Below are 21276 nucleotides of genomic sequence, written 5' to 3'. Positions count from 1 at the left end.
AATATTATCTTGCATTGTGGGTAAAAGAGGGATAAAGTTGTAAATTTGCCGTCAATATTATTCAGTATTATATATTCATGACTTTCTAGATAAGATATTGTGTATGAATAGTTTTTAATCGATCAAATTAGTTTAATTGATAGATTAAACAAGATTAAGTAAGTGAAATCAAGGTGAGCTTGACCCTGGTTTGCATATTTGGAAGCTTAGGTTTGACGACAAACAGCCAATGAGGTAGCTCGTTACTTCCCTTGCTGTGATGGCAGTCACGTGAGGAATCCAAGATGGTGAGTACACTTTGTGTATTTCCGGTTTTCGTGGCCTAAATTAGTGCTTAGAACCGCGAATAGAATGAACTTACAATACTTCAATTCTCATGAAGAAGTGCGGTCGTTATTTATAACTATGTTCTTGCATACAGATGATTGCTAGCAGAGACAGAACTGTCTTTGCGGAGCTTCCGACGACCATGCCTCCTAAAATCAAACATGGCCGGGTCCCATGATCAGATGATGGGATGCAGTCATACAACTGTGCACATTTGCCCTTTCCTGTTCCACACGCTCCCGATTCCTACCAATAGGCAGTATTCTAAGAAATACTTTATAAATACTAGCGAGTGAGGGAATGATCACGATGTTTGTATGTCTGTACGAAAGTTTTTTTACGAATTGCAAGCAGAAGTGATGATGGGAGGGCAAAGGCCAACACCCCACCCCACCCCCTGTATTTGTGTGTAATTTTCAGAACAACCAAGTTATCAAGGGAATATGTAGATAAACAGTTGATTTTCATTAAGTTGCACAATCAGCTGAAGTTGAACAGCCAGCCACTCCCTACTTGTGCTTTGGAATGATTTATTTTGTAGCACATTTTCTAAACATGTATTCTAAACGGTATTTGGTTATAACACAACGGTTTTAATTATGACAGGTGTTTCTACAACTGTTGAGCATTGATTGTGTTATACTTAACTTTACATGCAAAACTCAAGAGTCACAATTTCTACTGTGTTATTGTTTGAAGAGGGGTATTATTATTACCTACTGGTCTGGTTATATGCATGTAATCCACCATTTGTCTTCTTCTTGGTTCACCATTATATGTAATTTATACATACACCTGGACAGAGATTAGAAAAAGGCTACCACACCAGGAAATAATTTTAGGGTTTTATGATGTCCATCTAAGATCTTACCTAACACCTTAGATCCTCCTGCAACTTGGTTGCATACATTGTAGGAGGCATGTTCAGAGGCTGCAGTCTTGTGCATCCACTGGGCATGTTCAGAATTCTGAATAGAGGGAAATACATTCTTTTATTTCTAGATTCATTTTAGTCTTATTACAGGCATTGACATAAGGCAGGGACGGTTACCGGTTATGATGGGAGGACAACCATTATCTACATTTGTACCTCTCTGCCCTTTGACCAGTGCTTTAGAAACTGGGCTATTGGACGCTGTACATTTCATGTACAAAAGTAGCCATGATTTGGACCTGCATAGTATTGCTACATTACTTCTTGTTTACCTCTGACCAGGTCTATGGTTGTGGCATATTGTCATAAGTATTAAGATGGCCATTGCTGAAGGGAACAAGTGACATCTTAAGTCAGCCTGACTCCTGAAGACACTGTTTTGAATTCTTTATATGTTGAATGTCATATAAGTAATGATCTTCAACAGTTGTGATTAGAATCAATCAATACCCAGAAATCTATTCCTCATGATCATTGGCACTTGCAGTGAGTATGATATGCATATGTACATGTACAAATGAGGTTTCAATGCAAGTTGATTACCTTCTGAATACGTTTGCCCAAAATAAAGTTTTTACCCTTTATCTTTATTTTTAGGTGCCCCAGAGTCAGAGATTGTAGTTACTAGTATACATACCTGCTTCAACAGTGTCATTTTTGCTTTTAAAAACACAGAAACTGACTGTTTATTCCAGGAGTGATATTTAATGTTGCTGATTATTTTCTTTTCTAGCATGTTGTTTCTAACTCCTGCTTAATTATTCTGTTTTTACAATCAGTCAAGTGAGGACTCTGTGAAGCAGGTATGTCGGAACTTTAGTATCTAGCTGTGGTTAATTCGCACATGCCATTATACATGTAATCCATGCAAGCTTTTGGCTATGCAATTTCCATTGGATTAGTTTCAGTTTTCATCTTCAGGTATGCATTGTTTCTCAGTGTGTGTATATGGTGAACATTTGTGTAAGTGTATGGTGATCATATTGTATTTCATTTGATTTACTATTCTTATCATAACATCACAGGCAGCTAGAAATGTACATTTGCTATATACAGACTGAATATAAGTTTCTTTGACAGTTGTTTGCAGCGTTATTGTGCAGGGTAGATGCAAAGGAAGAGATGAAGATATACTGGAAAAACATCCTGAGTAGACATCAAGTCCACATAAAATGCAATTTTCTTTTCCTTATTCAGGACATAAGATAGTGCCATTCATAAACTATTCAAAGACATATCGTTGGTACATTTTCCACAGTAAGTTCCAAGTTCATCTTGATTGCAAATATGTAAAACTAAATGGGCAATCCATCATCCTGCTGACTCTTGTTGGCTTCCTCTTTAAAACCTTTGATGAAAAAGGAATATTTCAGTCTTTCATGATGCAGGTTTTGGTTTGTATCAATTTGCTAGCACAGCAAGAGCACCCTGCTGAATACAGAAATGCCCCCAGCCTCTTGTCTTCAATAGATCCTTGGTGTTAACTTGCCAAGAAGACATGTTTGATACAAGCTAAGATCAATGTCGGATGGAGACATCGGACAAATTCAATTTTTGACTGGGAACTTTTCCAAATACTGTACATTAAGCTTCAGAATCAGATGCTTGACTAGTGTTGATAAGGTACCGTGCTTGACCCAGTGTGCTTCGACTACAGTACATCACGTGGCGTCGTGTGGCGCAACTGTAGAGCACGCGGCTGTCAAACAATGGGTCCCGGGATCTAATCCCAGGTGCGCCCAGAGACATGTCCGAACTTGCGCCCCGACGTTGTGCCCTTGGGAAAGGCACTTAACACGACTTTCCTCACTTCACTCAGGTGTAAATGAGTACCTAGCTCATCTAGGGTTAGGGACGTCCCTCGGATAGGACGTTAAATGGAGGTCCCGTGTTTGGGGAGAGCAACACCCCGCGCACGTTAAAGAACCCACCACACCTTTCGAAAAAGAGTAGGGGCATGCCCCGGTGTGCGATGGTCCAAATCTTACAGTCCGGTCTGGGATGACATCTTGAAAAGGTGATAGTTCACCTGTTATGTCAATCCTTCCACAAAATGTGGTAAATCAAAATAAATAAATAAATCAGCTCCTTTGGACAGTTCAGAGCAGCTCTGTGCATAAGACTGTCTTGAGCATCAATAGCAGAGAACATACGTTGTTTTTTTTGTATTCTTTTCTTTGAGGTGCAGTGACAGACACTGACGGTCAGACAATATCATGCAGCGATTTTTAAAGTGTATGCTGGATAGCAACTTGAGAAGAAAATTGGGTTATCTTGCTGTATTGGTTGAATATTTGAATGGAAAAGCACTCAGTTTTACTTCATAACACTTCACTGAAACGAATCATTGTAAATCTTTGTAAGAACATTTAGGAAACGACCAAGGGATGCTTAGACGAAAAAGCAGTTTGAAATCAGCATCCCATTTTGCAATGATTTTAATGAGAAGGCATCTGGGAAGTACCTGTAGGTCAGTCAGTATGGATGGGAGCCAACTGCAAAGTCAAGGCTCAAATTCAATGCGCACTGCAGCAAAATAGCGTAATAATTGTACATGTATACATATGGAGTTTCTCCTATTATGTGTTCACAGCCTAGATTATTGTTGAAGGGCAGTTCAATTAAGGTTCCCCCTGACCTACTTCTGGTTATCGTAAAAGCTGAAATTTCACATGGATAATAATGCATGTCTTAATAAGTCACATGCTTATTTTCATTACTGAACTTGAAAGAGAAATTTGCACTTAATTTAATCCTTTAAATGTCTTTATTTTACTGTGGAAGATTTCTTTATGCAAGGATTTTCAGTAAATCTGTTATGAATTTACATCCTAGACCCCCTCCTGGACATAGAAAGTAGGGTCATAGAAAGCCCTTGTAATACAAATTGTCCTTCTCATAGGTCACTGTTGTTTAGGGATATGAATCTACTATTGTCACCTCATCAGAAAATGACAACTCCATCACCTACTTCAGAGAAAGGCCAAATGCAAATCACAGCCAATTTTGAGGTCAATGTAATATTCTAAAGCAGCATCTTGTATTTCAAAGTCATTTTGTTGTATTTTTCATTATAGCACTGGTAGATGGATAAGGTAATTGTGCAATTGTATGTTCCATGTAAGCCCTGCCACCGGAGTGGGAGCAGATGCCAGAAGGCAAATTTAATTTCTACATGCTTTTAGCCCGTCCTAGGTGATGGTGTATAAGTCTGCTGTTGCCAGAAATATGATTAGTCTAATGCAGTAGGGCTGCTGACGTATTCAATTCCTACCAATTCCTTTTACATTGTCAAGAGATGAGGAAAACTGTGTTTATGAAAAATTGATGATAACGACGGCAACATTGATACACACTCTGCCTGTGTCCGTAGGGTAAAGGGAATTCAAAGGTGAAGTGGTTCTTGGAAACAGGTCAAACAAAGGATGGCCCTAGGGCTTAACTAACATGGATTTGGAAAGGAAGATAAACAGCAGGATGGGTTTGATTCTAAAATAAGATGAAAATCACCAAACCCTTGCTGTATACATGATAACTCACTGGGAACAGACTACAAAGATTTGGTAAGGGGTTTCTGACCAAATGATACTGAAATTTGTACATTGTCAGGTCTACACCATGCATAAACATGTAAGCTTTCTCTTCTTTGAGAAGTGGTGAATGTGCATGTTTTTACTTCTTACCCCTGTGTGGCAGTGGTTGTGCAATCAAATATGATGCCTTATCTTCTACATCTAACACATGTTAAGCAGTACTATTGACTAATAAAATATACTAGATGATAAGTTGCATACTCTAAACAAATACATGAGTTGGTTTTACCATTTTGGGATCTGAAACAAATGTGTTCTGGAGCATGGTTGGTAATGCCTAGTTTTGTATTCAGGAGGTACTGCAGGATCAGGATATATTGAACATGGTATTGATACTTTGTCTCTCTGTTAATACTGATTCATGAAGCTAGCATCCCAAACAGACTTTTAACATGCTTGCCATCCCATGAACAAGCTGTGAAATTTTGATGTTAGGGGATTTGCATATCCAAGGTGGTGTTGGGAATATACTTAATGAAAGTATATAGAAAACCATGACTTTAAGTTAGGCCGTCACAAAATGTAATAAGAATAAAATGAAAAGGCATCCTCTTGAGAAGTAAGCACTATGAAAGTAATCTTGTTACTCCTCAGTCTTAGTATCTTGCCTTTACAAGGCGACCATACTGCTGATGGGTTCTCATACATCAAGTTTTTTCCTGTAGGAACTGCTTAATGGATAGTACAGGTGGGACTGAACCAGGCCATGTAAAATGTAGCTGCTTACTCGCAGCTGTGCAACCTATAGTTATTGTGTTTCCGTTGCTATCTGACATCTGTCCATGCCATGTGTTGCAGCCGCAGACACAGCTGTCTCCTCAGGAGGAGCAAGAGAAACTCCTGGATGAGGCCCTCCAGGTGGTCAAGGTGCAGTCCTTCCAGATGAAAAGATGTCTGGTAAGATGCCTATTCTTCACAAACACTAGTGAAAAGGATGTTACTGACAAAATACAGCGGATGCTGTCTGAAACATCTGACCGTTTCATTTATTTTATCTCGTTGCTTGAGTAACTGCTACCTTGTGCAGTAAAAATAAAATACCTGGATACATGTATTCTTTACTGCTAGAAAAGTGTACTGTGTTTTGTCAGATATGTTTTCTGATTTTACTGATGAATAGATACTTGCAAAAAGATGACAGTCAACATTTACTCACCTGAAACCTGTTCAGTATGTGCTTGATGTATATTGTATGTAAACACTTGAACATCCTAGATATCCTCTTCTAGCTGGTGCTATTTGCTTTGGTTTGTGGGTAGTAATCAATTTTACCATCAGTAGTATTATTATTTGCTATAGTCTATACGAGCGGTCGCTGTTTTTGTTCACACCCTGGTTTTTGACAACTGTGTGTCTACCAAGACGTCAGCAGTGGTCAGCTGATTAGATTACTATTGATATCAAAATTAGCAGATCAAATTATAGATTAAGATGTAATTGCACATGGAAAGTCAAGTTGACTACAATTATTTCACTGACTCTGTAATTTTATGAGGTTAGTCCAGAGTGATGTATAGACATACGTGATGAAATATACATGTGTCTTTGACAAGGTCCTAAGCCAGGATCAAGCAATTGAGCTAATGTAACAGAACCATGTCCCCTCCATGTCTGTATAGGACAAGACCAAGTTGATGGATGGGCTGAAGCACGCCTCCAACATGCTGAGTGAGCTCAGGACGTCCATGCTGACTCCCAAGAGTTACTATGAGCTGTGTATCCTTCCAGTGTGTCGTTGTCGTTAGCCAAGAACTTTTGATGTGCTGTCGTCACAGTTGTCACCAATGCAGCAAGTGTCACCAAGGACATTCACAGGGTTCTCTCTAAATCTAATTCAGTTTATCATATTGGGCCATCACGCTATTATTTGCGACCCTTCACTAGGCTTGGTTTCAACTACTTTGCTCATAGTTACTTGTGTAATAGTGTCAGATCAAATATGAAAAAATGAACTTCCAGAACTTACATGTTTTTACTAGCTGTTTGGCAAACAATGGATTACTTTGCAGGGTGCGAAATACTTTTTTGAGCCAGGTTGCACGGTGTGCAACCTAGGTAGAAAGCTAGGTTGCCCGTAAGAATTTCAGGTTGCCCCACCTAAAATTCACTGATTTCTTGAAATTATATTTTGTAAGTACATAGTATTACATAGCTTTTAACAATATAACTGGTGCTTAAATGTGTTTTTGTTTCAAAATAAAATTCAATGATATACAATGTAAATAAAACACCACAACCCACAACAAACAAACTTATACAATTCATGCGTAACACGGCTATTTTTTTAGTACAAATAAATCCTTTTTTCAATACCCATAGACTTGCTTTTTCTGCTCTAGCAAGAGTTACATTGCAATAGTTACACTGCAATAGGACTTGTACCTGTACATTATTCTCATCCCTCACATACATGTAAAAGTTGCTACTGGGCATATTTTCAAAATCTAATAAAAGTACCCCCGGAATAAAATTACCTATATTTTTCATTGAAAAATTCACAGGTGAGTTATTAATGATATACATGTATGATAATCATAAAATAAATACAATAGTATAACGTTATGTCATTGTCCAGTTTTTATCTCTCTGTTACAACATTTTAACAACTTTGTTTATTCTATAATCATTGTTGCAAAGTAAAGAATTTTAAATCCCAGCTTATTATTAGTAAAGTGGCTCCATCTCCACTTCTGCAATTTTTAATTTTGGCCCCCAAAAAAGCACTAGCAACATTTCGCCCATAGAAATAGACAGCAACTCAAACACTGCCCTCTACCAGAAGTGGCCTGTACTGCAGATTACACGTCAGTACTCTCGCGCAATCACGCGATATTCAGCAAGAGTCAATGAATTCAACATGGCGGCCAAGAGCCGAGCGCCAAGAGCCGCGCTCTCTTTCCGACGAATTTTGCGTTTCAGGCACAATAAAAGAGGGTTGACTATGGATGCAAACGAGTGAAAAAGTATCGGTAACTTTATTAACTTGTTTAGTTGGGGGTCGATTTATATGTTTGGTTTGAAAATTCACGAGACTGAGGGTGGGTGCACACCACACGGATGTGTGAGCTTCGTTGGTCCAATTATTTTCCACTTCGTCCAAATAATTGCCGCAAAATCGATTTCTCCGGCCCAAAATTTAGGTAGCGCACCGCGCAACCTGGGTTAAGAGATAAGTTGCGCCAACCAAAATATTGTTGCGCTGCGCAAGTGCGCAACCGGGTATTTCGCACCCTGCTTTGTAAAGGGACTTGTATTTCAGTTTATCATCTAGGTATTCTGAAAAAAGTGCTGTAGTTCCTTGACTTGTTGATGAACAGACATGGCGATCTCGGACGAGCTGCGCCACCTGGAGATCTACCTGTGTGATGAGTTCCAGAAGGGCAGGAAGGTGGCGGACCTGTACGAACTGGTGCAGTACGCGGGAAATATCATCCCCAGACTGTGAGTTCGTATTCCCACTCCTTGTTAGAATTGTTCGTGATGATATGTCATAAAGTGATTGCAAAGACCAACAGGAGCTAGATATACATTATGTTTGTGCTTATGTGTGTGTGTTTATAGAGTGCAACCTACAAATATATCTTAATGAGAGGTTTTGCTTACATCTGCCTCTTTAAACAATCCTGGTAGTGCAATAAATTCACACCTTTGTGGATGCCTTATATTAAATTTCATTGATATGATTACATGAATTTGCTAATGAAGATACTGGCATATCACAAACCAGAACTCGCAATGCTAAGCTTCTTGTAGATAGTACGTAAGGATATCCACTGATAAAGTTATAGTAGATGTTGAATAGAATGGTTTGCTTTTTCAAAAGCCCTTTTACATTGTACCTGTTGCTACAAGTGCTTGTAGAAAGCTTTTCAGGGATGGAAGGAAAAAAATCTCATTAAATCTGCGATAGCCCATTGTGTGATCTCATGTTGCCAGCTAATGGGTCAGTTTCTGGAAATAATCAGACCATTTGTCCCTGGGCAGCCTGCTGTGAGTGTTAGGCCATCCCTGGCTGATTGGGCAGTCCAGAGGAGTGTGAAATGGTCTCATTACAATGTGTTAAATCTCACTCATTTGCACATTGGAAAACATTCTGATGCTTCCAGCCAAACGTGCTTCTCATGCTGATGGTGGTTGCTATGAAGATGAAGGCTTCAGAAGCTTATCCTGGGTAATCTGTTATACCTTCAGCTGGGCTGGAATGGATCAAATGTTTTGCATCAAGGATTGATGTGAAACCACTTGGGATACTGGTCAATTTGCTGAGCATTTAAAATAGCATTGGACTAGTGAAGCAAAATGTGACAGGAATATTATAACCAACTTCAAAATGTATATCTTCAAGTCATTTATCTAATATCCTGAGTACATCTGGGGAGAAGTATGAATTATATTTCATACCTGCTGTACTTGATTAAAGGTTCTAAACCAATTGCAATTTTTATCACATTGCAATTTCTTGCTCAGCTAAGGCGGAATGTTGAAAGGTTTTTTTGTGGATACATGCATCATGAACAGTCTGACAGATTACAGATCAACATTTGCAATATGTTGTGATGTGGTGTGATAAAGGGTACAAGGGAATAAGGTCACTAAAAGCATGTTGTTGCCGACCTCTGTGTCTGTTAGAGGCAGGAATTGATGCTTGAGATGCTTCATCACCACCCACACAGCAGTGCCATGCAGAGTGATTTAAGGCACTGTTATTCCACCATGTTGGCTGTATGAGAGATGTTTTTTAATCTTCGCTCTCTCATACTGTGACTCTGATCTGAGTGAGCCGCAATGATTCATAGCCAAGTCTTCATCATGCTACCATTTGTTCCAGCAACACTGTCTTTGGACCCTTTATTTGATTCATTACTGCTTTTACACTTAATGTTTTTTGCAGTAGGCAAGAAGTTTGATGTTAGTAGAATGGGTCCCCCTAATCCTTGTACTTTCATATGAAGAATCTTTTACTTCTATACATTTCTGTATAGCTGTCAGCTCCTTGGCACTTAGAAATAATACATAAACACCATGGGCATCTTTTCATGTCATATAAAATGTACAGGATACAAATAGTCTACATTTGAAAATGATGGCATAACAAGAGATGCTGATGATTTTACCTGGTGATCATTACCTCTGTGACCAGATAATGATTTTCAAACTAGAAATTGTTTTAGCCCTGCCTGAGAGGAGAAAAAGCTGATGTTTATTCCCGTCACATCTTTGCTCCTCCCGAGCCATGTGATTTACACTGCAGGATGTCCTCTATCATTACGTATGGCTCACAGCCTCACTAGTAATTACCTGTCACCTAGTGCGTCCTCTAATTCTGGCATGTGTGTGGGCTTAACAACAGTAATTATATTTCTTAGGCTGGGGGCTTATTCATTAAGCTATGATTATTGATGGTGGTGACTCGTTGATGGTCTGAAAAGAAATTGTACGCCATCCTTTTATGTTAATGTACATGTACATAACATGTTTGTAGTACTGTGATGTTTTCATTTTGTCCTGTAATGTAGTCTTATAGGAAGGAAGGGATATGACTTTTGAAATGGGTGAGGCAGGAAAATATCCTTCACTCTTGAGCTAGGACCAGTTTGTCTCTTTTCATCTCAAATTTTTCATGCTTGTTGCTTTTTTTTGCATCCCATTGTTTGAACAATAGTCCCAGGACACGAAATACTGGTTGCATCAGCACTTTTGGGCACCTGAAATTAGAGCTGTGCACCTAACTTTTGACTGTGGGTGCACCAATGTACCTAGATATTTCTTTAGACCATTACTATTACTAATACTATTACTAATAGATGTACTATTGTACACTAGTATACGGAATATTCTTGAAATTTAAGTACATGTATCAGAAAAAGCAATATAACCTTTGTTGTACTTTGTTTGATGTATTGTTTAAAATTTTGAAGTTAGCTGTATAATTTCATATTGAAGTTCTTAAGAGAGGCAGTAGGAGTTGTAAATACGTTTTGGTGACATTCTACTTTATCTTACGTTGTGCACCCAAAATTCTTTCTGTGCACCTACATTTTTAGGATACCTGCACCAGTGCACCTATTCACAAAAATGAATTTTGAGCCCTGAGTCCAGACCACCTAGATTAGCCAAATTTGTGGGAAATAATATTTGACACAATTTTCTTACAACAAGGCTGTTTTGTTTGTCAGATATCTCCTGATCACGGTGGGTGTGGTGTACATCAAGTCTAACGAGAGCTGCCGTAAGGACATCCTGAAGGACCTGGTGGAGATGTGTCGTGGCGTGCAGCACCCCCTGCGCGGCCTGTTCCTCAGGAACTACCTGCTGCAGATGACCAGGAACAGCCTCCCGGACTGTCCGCCGAATGAGAACCCGTGAGTCGGCTGCACTCGTTGGTTGTCTTGCCAACCATTTCATTCTGTTTCCTTGTAACTGTACAATGTATGTACATTTGTATTACATCATTTTAGTTGAGTCTTCAGTTGAATGAGTTAATAAAGAACTTGGGGAGGAGACATGAAAATGTTTGTAACAAAAGACTAGGGCTCTTGCAATCAAAGGGAAATAGATCCATCAACAATGACAGAACTGTAAAGGACGGCATTATCAAGAAATTGACATGAAAAAACAGGGAACTACTTCCCACTTAGGAGACATACTATTGGTATTATCGGCTACACTTTTCTCTCCACTGCTGCAACTCTGACATTTGTTGTTCACCAGGGAGCCTGTGAAGGAAGGGGAGGTGGAGATCAGAAGTGGAGACATCAAGGACTCCATCGACTTCATCCTGCTGAACTTCGCGGAGATGAACAAGCTGTGGGTCCGCATGCAGCACCAGGGGCACACGCGCGACCGCGAGAAGCGGGAGAAGGAACGGCAGGAGCTGCGAATTCTGGTGGGAACCAACCTGGTCCGTCTGTCTCAGCTGGAGGAGGTCAACATACTGAGATACCAGAAGGTAGCGCATGGTTTACTTTGACCTACCATTGGTGTAACGCCTAGGAGTTTCCAGCCTTCATATTCGACAGCAAACGTCTTATTCAAATTGTTGAGTACAATAGAAACTAAGTACACGTATCTGGTTAATGTAGGCGATGTCATGCTAGATGGGAAGAATTTAAAGTTCCATGGCAATTTGTTGTCACATTACTGTTTGACATAATATGGTTATATTTATCGAGGAACATACAGCATCGACTGCCTTCTTAATCTTATCTTCATCAGTTAAGACAAGCCAGAAAAAACATACAGAATCTGTGCAGCAAAACAGCACTGTTCTGTAGATGTTTATCTGTACAGATATGATGTGTGCTGTTTGAGCTTTGAGTATGTTCCTGTCTCTGCAGCTGGTCCTACCAGGTATTCTGGAGCAGGTGGTCAGCTGTAAGGATGCCATTGCACAGGAGTACCTTATGGAGTGTATTATACAGGTCTGTACATGCAGCTTGTTCTCCACTGTATTCATATTGTAGGAATGCAATTTTGAGTTAAACTCTTTGGTTATACAGTGATCTTTGGTAATGATATACTGCAATGTATACTAGTCATGCAAACAAAATTGTTTTCCAGGATATGAAGCCATCTGACCAGTGCCTGTATGTACCTTGACTCTGTCCCTCAGGTATTCCCCGATGAGTTCCATCTGCAGGCCCTGAACCCTTTCCTGCGCTCCTGTGCCGAGCTGCATGCCAGCGTCAATGTCAAGAACATCATCATAGCCCTTGTGGACAGGTGAGGAAGTCAAACCAAACCCTGCATAGTACATGCTCAGTACAGGATGTACCAACTTTGATCCTTGCTATATTTTTGTAGCCTTCTGTAAGTTTTTATCCGTAAAGCTATTTTTGAGACATGTCAGTTTCCTTTTTGGCAAGTTGAAGTTATCAGATAAAATTCATCTAACTCCAGAATTACCACAACAACCAAAGACAGTGCCAGTGATATACAAAGAATGTTGTTATCTGTTAACCAACCCTGCTGTTTTATGTGAATGGTGATGTGAATGTTTGTGTTGTTCCAGGTTGGCCCTGTTTGCACACAGAGATGACGGCCCAGGCATCCCCAATGACATCCAGCTGTTTGATATATTCTCACAGCAGGTTTCAACTGTCACACAGGTAGGAAGAAACGATCATTAATCTTCTACCTGGAGAGATGTTGTTGATGTTGATGCAAAGCAGTGTTAATAACTGAACTGGGCAACCCCGGATAAAGATGAGAAAAGAAATTATGATAAAATAGAATAAAATAAGATAAACCTTTTGAAAGACGGTTGGTAGTTACAGTTTGGTGACATGTATGTGTTGACCTGTACAGGCGCGACAAGACATGCCCACAGAAGACATCGTGTCCCTCCAAGTGTCGCTCATCAACCTGGCCCTGAAGTGTTACCCAGAGAAGATCCAGTATGTAGACAAGGTGCTGGAGACCACTGTGGAGATCTTCAACAAGCTCAACTTGGAACAGTGAGTATTTTGTGAAGCAAATAAAATTTGATACACCTATCTTTGTGACATAGCTTAGACATGTTAATCCTAATCCAAAATGATTCTTGTTTCTCGTTAGATTTCACAGTTAAATGTAATGTGTTGCTTGTGTCAGCAGGGCTAGCCCTTTGTAATAGCCACAGGATAGTTTGGCAGCCTTGGCTGTGTGTCCTGAACAGCCAAACCAATAAATAAATGAAAATAAAAAGATTTCACAGTTACCCTCTCAACCACCTTGAAGCCTGACAAGTAATATATCAACATCCAAGAATAGATATACTTTTGATAGTGAAATAAAATGCAGCTGTAAACACTGTAGATAATCCAGTATCCATATTTATTACGCGTAGCACATTTTTTTCTGATACTACTACTGTATTTAATCATATAGATCTATATAGCAGCAAATTTGTCATTATGTTTTAGATGTCATGTTGTGGATGTTATTGTGCTTCAGTGTGCACCTTAACTAGACCTGCTACTGTAAGTTTGGTTATTGTTGCCACTTGTTTCCTTCTGTACTGGAGGAGTCTTTGTTGTGGTCAGTGTGAATCACTTGTGTTGTTTCTGCTTCCCCCCTGCCGTCTCCTCTTGCTCTTCGCGACCTCTCACCCTCCTGTCAAGATTGTAAGTTGGACTTTTCCTTCCTCTCAAAGCTTCTCTGCTTGCTTTGGGCACCTTTGCTAATAATGCTGTTGTTTGTATGTTTACCATGCAGCATACTTTTCCACGTGTCAAGCCACTTCTATCTAACTACCTTTTGATTTTGAAATGCTTGGATAGAGAAATAGATTCAAACAGTTATAGTCATCTAAGAAATAAGTTCTAATTTCTCTCTCTACTAACATAGCATCATAATCATGATGATTACCATGCCATTTTTATTTTATTTTGGTCATCTCAACAATAGATCAATGCTTACTATTTCTTCAATTGCCACTTACTGTCAATGCGACTTATCTAAGTTACTGTCTTGACATGGTCCTCATACATGTACATGTAGCTACTTCCCCTTTGTTGTATCTTGATATGGTCAAATTTACCATCCATCCAATGCTAACACTTTGCCCCTGTGCTTATGTTGTAAAAATGTGTAGGTTTTCCTTTCCTGCAAACGTTGCTGCAACTTTCTACCACTCCTTGCATCTATTCTGTTCTGTTCCGTTCCATGAAAATGTGTTACCATGTTAACTGTTACATCAGTACACATAGAAGTGTCCCACTTTCATCTGTAGCCTAGAGAACAGCAGTGCCGTTTCCAAGGAACTGTCGCGCCTGCTGAAGATTCCGATCGACTCATACAACAATGTGCTGACTGTGCTGGAGCTCAAGCACTTCGCTCCCCTCTTCGAATACTTCGACTACGACTCCAGAAAGAACATGAGCACTTATGTGGTCAACAACTGTCTGGAGAATGGTACAGAGATTCCCATGGCTGAGCAGGTGAGTCATGCATGGTTAGGCTGCGCTGCTCATAATTATGTGGCATGTATTTGATGCTGTGAACTGGGAAACACAAAACATGTATCCCTTCTGATCATTGCTATGTGGGTAATTGCTACAGGTAACTTACTATTCCTGATTAATTGAGAGCTTAGCATTCTCTAAGATTAACCAAAGGCATGAGTACAGAAGACCTAAACTACAGAAGGCTTAAGACTGTGACTGAAATAAGCAGACTGGATAGGTTTAATGTCCTGTTTAACCACGTACCATTGTCCTGTATCCCCCCAGACTGACCAGATCCTGCAGCTGTTTAACCATGTACCATTGTCCTGTATCTCCCCAGACTGACCAGATCCTGCAGCTGGTGTCGTCGCTGGTTCAGGACCAGGCTGACCAGCCCCAGGAGGAGCCTGATCCCGAGGACTTCTCTGAGGAACAGAACCTGATGGGACGCTTCATGTCCCTCCTCAACTCTGACAACCCCGACCAGCAGTACATGGTCAGACTCTTTTACAACACTATAGGGGAAAGTAGATAGCTAGATTTGAGGATTAAAGGTTATGTTGTACTTAGCTCGTGTATGTTTCCTGTGTAAGTCCCAGCTTTTGTACAACATTGACCTCCACTGTGTGAACTATTCTCTGTACAGATTCTGAACTCTGCCAGAAAACACTTTGGTAATGGTGGCAACAAGAGGATAAAGTTCACCCTGCCTCCGCTGGTGTTCTCTGCCTTCAGACTGGCCTTCAGATACAAGGAGATGGCCGAGGAGGTAAGTAAACAGTACACTCAGGCATGAATGATGTAGTAGAAGGCCATAGGGAAGTTGTTCACAAAATGATTTTCCTCACGATGCTGACATTGTCATTAAGAGTTGTTGAATAAAATTCTTTTTGTAGAATTAGGCAGGATTTGTTGAAAAACTAACAAGTGGGTGCATAATGTACAAAACAAGATATGTTGGGTTGTTTTTCTGCATAACAGTGCAAGTGATTGTACCTTTCTGATGGAACCTAAAGTTTGTATGAACTTGTGTTAAAAGTATTAGATTATTGAAAGTATATATTTTAGTAAAGTAGCATGGTGAAGGAGAAGATTTCTAAATATGACTTTTCTCTGTCAGGATGACAAGTGGGAGAAGAAGTGCCAGAAGATTTTCCAGTTCTGCCACCAGACCATCAGCGCGCTCATCAAGGCGGAGTTCTCCGAGCTGCCGCTGCGACTCTTCCTACAGGGCGCGCTCGCCTGCGGGGAGGTCGGCTTCGAAAACTATGAAACTGTTGCATATGAATTCATGTCCCAGGTAAGGCACTGTCTGCTTGCCTCTGGGTGCAACATTAGAGTGTTAGCTAGTGTGTGAAAAGTGGTAACAATGTGTTCACAGATACTTTTTGAAGACATTCCTACTGTGCTTTCATCATCAAGGTAGATCTTGTAACTACTGATGATCGAAAGAAAACCAGCCTGGCATCACAAAGGATTTATAGAAGTGTTGTTCATGATTTTAGGTTTAATGATGTCCTACAGAAGTAGCAGAAAGGAGGCCAGTCGAACTTTGTACAAAAGTTAACACCATACCTCTATGGAATGTACCATGAGCTGATAATGTTGTGAAAGCTTTTTGTACCATTTGGATATACCTTTGTTGGAAGTAGGTGCAACTTTTACTAAGACGATACTTTATCCCTGCAGGCCTTTTCGTTATATGAAGACGAGATCAGTGATTCAAAAGCACAGCTGGCAGCTATCACGCTCATTATCGCCACGTTTGAGAGGATGTCGTGTTTCGGCGAGGAGAACCATGAGCCGCTGAGGACGCAGTGTGCGCTGGCAGCCTCCAAGCTGCTGAAGAAGCCTGACCAGTGCAGGGGAGTCAGCATCTGTTCTCATCTCTTCTGGTCAGGGAAGACAAGAGAAGGGGAAGGGACAGAGGTGTGTGCACAGATGCTTCACTGTCGGTAGTTAGAGAACAATAGTTAGTCATGAAAGTTTGGGAAAGGCACTTAACATATACTTCCCATGTCCTATTAAAGCCCTACAGTAGGGTTTGGGTTGGCGTTAGAGAGGGCATCCAGCCATAAAAAAACTCTTGCTACAAAAAAGACTTGCACTTGATGAGGAGTCCACAGGCTCCCCCATCCATGTGCAAGCACGTCCAACCCCCATGTGACGGGGAATAAAAGGTGTTAAATTGGATAGAGAGAGAGAGAGACAAAGAGAGAGAGAGAGATTTTATAGCTTGCTGTTTTCCCTACTGTAACAGTGCCAAGGATATAGGTACAGAATAACATTAAATTTATGCCTGATTTTGCTCATCCTCATGTTAGCACAGTAAAGTTCATGACAGGGTGCTCATAATTTGGGACAAAAGTGAAGTAATTTCTTCTTATAAATCTTGGATGTTGTGCCTTCAGTTAAGACATGTTATGCAAGGAATAGGTTTGTAGCATGATGAACGTTAAGTGAAAGTTTTCTTCCCGTGTCCTTAGATGAACGGAGAAGAAGCCAATCCTGTGAGGGGAGAACCAAAAGAGGTGAATACAGGAGCCGAATGTCCACGGGAATAGTCTGACTAACCTGATTGTTCCATGATGTGTCACTTATCAGTAATGCTAACCGTCCAACCACAGCACCAACAATGATTATCACATAGTTAGATAGCGTCAACCAATCAGAAGCCTCCATTTCCTTCGGTTATGACGCCATAATGCAATAAAAGTCCCATAAGTGGTGTTCAATTAGTCATGGGTGGTGTTCAATGATTTTGACCAATCAGAGGGAGCTATGGTAGTGACTAAGTGGTGTTCAATAATATTGACCAATCAGAAGGACACCCAGAAGGGAGGAATGATTATCATCATTAATCCTCCCTTCTGGGTGTCCTACAGAGTATAGTAGAGTAGATTTGAAAACACGATTTGTATGCAAAGATTGTAATGTTGTGAAAGATTTTCTGTGGAAGTTTTAGTTTCAAAATGAAATCTGTAATACAGTACTCTGCACAGAAATGACAAATGTAAATTTTCACATGCATTTCTCAAATTGGACTGATGCATTAACATGTAGTAAGAGATCAATGTGTCATACAGGTATCTTTTACTCTTATATGGGTCAGTTTGGATAGGCTATGTGATAATAACGTTAATGACCCGCCTGTTCCTCGGTGCATATGGTGTCATAACGCCTGGTCAGGTGCTATAACCACCTCATAAAACCACCTCGTTCGCTTCGCTCACTTGGTGGTTTTATTCGGTGGTTATAGCACCTGACCAGGCGTTATGACACCATATGCACCTCGGGGCGGGTCATTAACCCTTAATTAACTCATCCTAATGCTGAGATCACTGCAGGGTCACTAATGCTGAACAACCGTTTGATCACACATTGCATCATGCACCAATCAGAGTGGAGATCATGGAAGGGATTGTTTAGATCATGTACATTGTTTGTCTACTTAGTTTAGTGTTATTTCCTACTAGTAAAAGAATATATGCTTTATTGACATCAAATCTGCATTTGTTCCCAGAGCCAATGTTCCTGATTGATTGACTTATTAATCATACATCGTTAAGTTAAACAACAGACGGAAATCAAAGTCAGAAGGTGTTGGTATTTTTTGTGGTATAATGGAGTTCCTCGGCCCTCCCCAGCTCCAGGATGGTAAGCGTGTGATGGAGTGTCTGAAGAAGGGACTGCGAATTGCCAACCAGTGTATGGACAAGTCTGTACAGGTCCAGCTCTTCATCGAGATCCTCAACAGATACATCTTCTTCTATGAGAAAGGCAATGAGGCGGTGAGTTTCGTGACAGCTTCTATCCTCAGTATATGATAGCTGCTGTAAATCCATTTAATATTGCAGTTACGGTAGTAATTTTAGCGGTTGGGTGAAAAGGGAGTAGATCATTGCATTTGATTTTGACAGTGGGAAGAAACATCACTGTCTTAAATAATCAAATGTTTGCGATGATGAAATTTTAGCGGTTAAATATTGAACGTTAAAGTAACTCGAATTAAGTCACCGTTAACAAATCAAGAATTACAGGTTACCTTTCTGCACGAGTGTGTTTGTTTTAGGAATATTTTAGACATCCATTTAGACAAACTCCTCTAACCCTGTACCCCTCTTCACAGGTGAATGTCCAAGTCCTGAACCAGTTGATAGAGAAAATAAGAGAAGACCTGCCCGAGTTGGACTCCAGTGAAGAAATGGATCAGATCAATAAGCATTTCCAGAACACAATAGAGCACTTGCGACTGCGGCAAACCTCCCCAGAGTCCGAGGGTCCGTCCTACCAAGGACTGGAGATTTAGGCAGGGTGGGGGCTCTGAGTGAAAATTGTAGTTACTGAGTTGTTGGATGATCACATCCTGGTACCACATCCATGTACCTAGCCAGTGTCATTCCAGCTCTGACCTAGAGCTGCTTCTATTACTATAGATAAATAAACACAATACCACTTCTGGATTCTTTCTTCTGTATAACCTGATTGACCAACCAAACTATTACTGTATAACACTTCTCGAATGTCAGGCATTGATTATTTTAAAGTTCAGCTTATTTTATTGATCATGCTAAATTTCAGCTCTGGATGATAAATGCACGAGCACACAAAGGGTCACAAAATTAGCATCCATTGATTGTGCAATGTGTCTCTTTTTTCCTTTTTTCAAGTTTTCATAATTGGAATCAACTTTTTTGGTCAAGAAAGAGATGAGAGAATGAAAATTGCCTTTAACTGAAATTGATTCTATCAAGAGTTGTGATATCTTAGTATAGCATTAAAAATTCAATGTACTATTCGGGCTAGGTGAACCTAAAAGGCAATATTGTATTTCTTTTTGTGTTTCACTTCGTTGTTAGGAGAGGCTATGTTTATATGGCACAGGAGTTGTACCACTCTTCACCCCGGTCTCTCAACACCAGCAGTCAGAACTGCAGTATGTGGCACAGCTCAAGCAGGCAGTGGCTGGCAATAACGAGAAAGTGCCATTATGGGTTTGTACAATGGACCTTTGAAAAATGTAGGAAACAAGAGCACTGTTGTTGGGGGAAAAGACACTTTCTGCTGCTATACTGCAGCTGTATCTTAGGTAGACACTACAAATGGATGTGTACAATTTAGACTGGCTGGCAGGCAAGGAAAACTACTTGGCCCCTATTGGTGCCTGTGTGTTGTCTGTTGGGGGATTTTGTGGACCACATGTGTTGTAGACAAAGAATCAACCTTAATTTCCCATGTCAGTTAAACAGCATAGCTGCATTACATTTTATGCTGAAACATTTTGTCTCACAGACAGACAGAACACAAGTTATCATGAAGTAAGAACTCTCGGCCAGACAGAATACAGAAAGTTGACATCTCCCCATGTCCAAACCCTCTAGTGATAAGTTGTTGATAGAATTACCCGTACCCAGGCTATAAGGCTAAAGGTATGTTTCTTATGGGTTTTGCTCAAACTGTAAGATACTGTGTAAGTAAAAAAGGCTGTTTTTGACAAATTTGGACAAAAGCATAATTGTGAAACATGAGAGAGCCTGAATTTGACAAAATGTTTGGTAGTTTGAGGTATAACCTTATCTGTACAAAACCCTTTATATAGATGACGTAGCTGTAGTTGAGATGTACCGTAAAATATATACGTGTACCGACTAGCTCTGACCAAATAAGATGATAGTGGCTATATTCCTATAAGAGAGCATTGTATGTATAAATGATTTATGTTAACTGGCTTACGTATACAAATGATGGCTGTCCTGTGAAACTGCTGTAACATCGCAGAAAAATCTCTTGATCAAGTACATGTGTATTGCCATTATCAATTGATCATAGCAGGTTATTCTTCTTTAAAGTGAAGTTGTAAGTTTCAAAAGATCTTAAAATCATGATCCTTTAGTGTTAGTGAAACTGTATGGATACCTATAATATTGTGTTACATTTAATGTATTTTGGAGACAAAACCCAAAGTAAAGACACCAATGTGACTGATGAGTGTGCTACCTTTTACTACTCAACCCGTTCGTGACAAGATTGTAGGATCCTCTTGATGTGTCCAGCCATTGCAATAATGCTTACATTCAATATACCTCCTAAATTATTGATCAAAGTAATGGTTCTTCAGTTGTTGATGATATCATCTTGGATTGTGTATAATAGCTACCTGAGGATCACGTGTTCTCAGTTTGTTAGCAGCAGATTTGGGCCAACGTGACTGTTCCTTTTCAGCTTTTCCCAGGCTGCCACAGTTAAAGCACCTAACTTCTCTGCTTCCTCTCTCTTGTATAAAATTTCTTTCATCATGAAGTGTTCTGCAGATAACGCTTATAGCTATGAGTGACTGTAAATGAAGAAGATAATGAACTCGCCATCGCTGTATCCCAACACGTGGGTTTTCACCGAGAATAAAAAAAGACGCTTTACTTGGGAGATTGTGTGTCGTTGCAATGATAATGCTTATGAAGTATGTATTGAGCAGGGATACTATCTGATCCAGACAGCA

The 21276-nt window shown here is 40.0% G+C and overlaps 1 protein-coding gene across 3 annotated transcripts; it reads left to right on the top strand.

Annotated features, from left to right (window-relative positions):
* The first annotated feature begins 214 nt into the window (after positions 1-214).
* LOC136439222 (vacuolar protein sorting-associated protein 35-like) lies at positions 215-21203 on the top strand. 3 transcript variants are annotated; one of them, XM_066434499.1, is made up of 19 exons: positions 270-287; positions 2041-2064; positions 5653-5751; positions 6474-6570; positions 8172-8295; positions 11031-11216; positions 11566-11803; positions 12192-12275; positions 12467-12576; positions 12866-12962; positions 13162-13310; positions 14567-14774; positions 15121-15276; positions 15427-15549; positions 15901-16080; positions 16470-16709; positions 17267-17311; positions 18428-18571; positions 18910-21203. In XM_066434499.1, the coding sequence occupies exons 1-19, from the start codon at positions 285-287 to the stop codon at positions 19087-19089; spliced, it is 2487 nt and encodes an 828-aa protein (XP_066290596.1). In that variant the 5' UTR covers positions 270-284; the 3' UTR covers positions 19090-21203. The 3 variants fall into 3 exon arrangements, with proteins under 3 accessions (XP_066290597.1, XP_066290596.1, XP_066290598.1); XM_066434500.1 differs by lacking the exon at positions 2041-2064 and having other exon boundaries at positions 215-287; XM_066434501.1 differs by lacking the exon at positions 17267-17311.
* The last annotated feature ends 73 nt before the right edge of the window (positions 21204-21276 follow it).

This window comes from Branchiostoma lanceolatum, chromosome 7 (assembly GCF_035083965.1).
Source record: "Branchiostoma lanceolatum isolate klBraLanc5 chromosome 7, klBraLanc5.hap2, whole genome shotgun sequence".
In the NCBI taxonomy this organism is placed as follows: Eukaryota; Metazoa; Chordata; class Leptocardii; order Amphioxiformes; family Branchiostomatidae; genus Branchiostoma; species Branchiostoma lanceolatum.
Note: the sequence above shows the minus strand (reverse complement) of the source record. Positions and strands in the feature narration are given on the sequence as shown.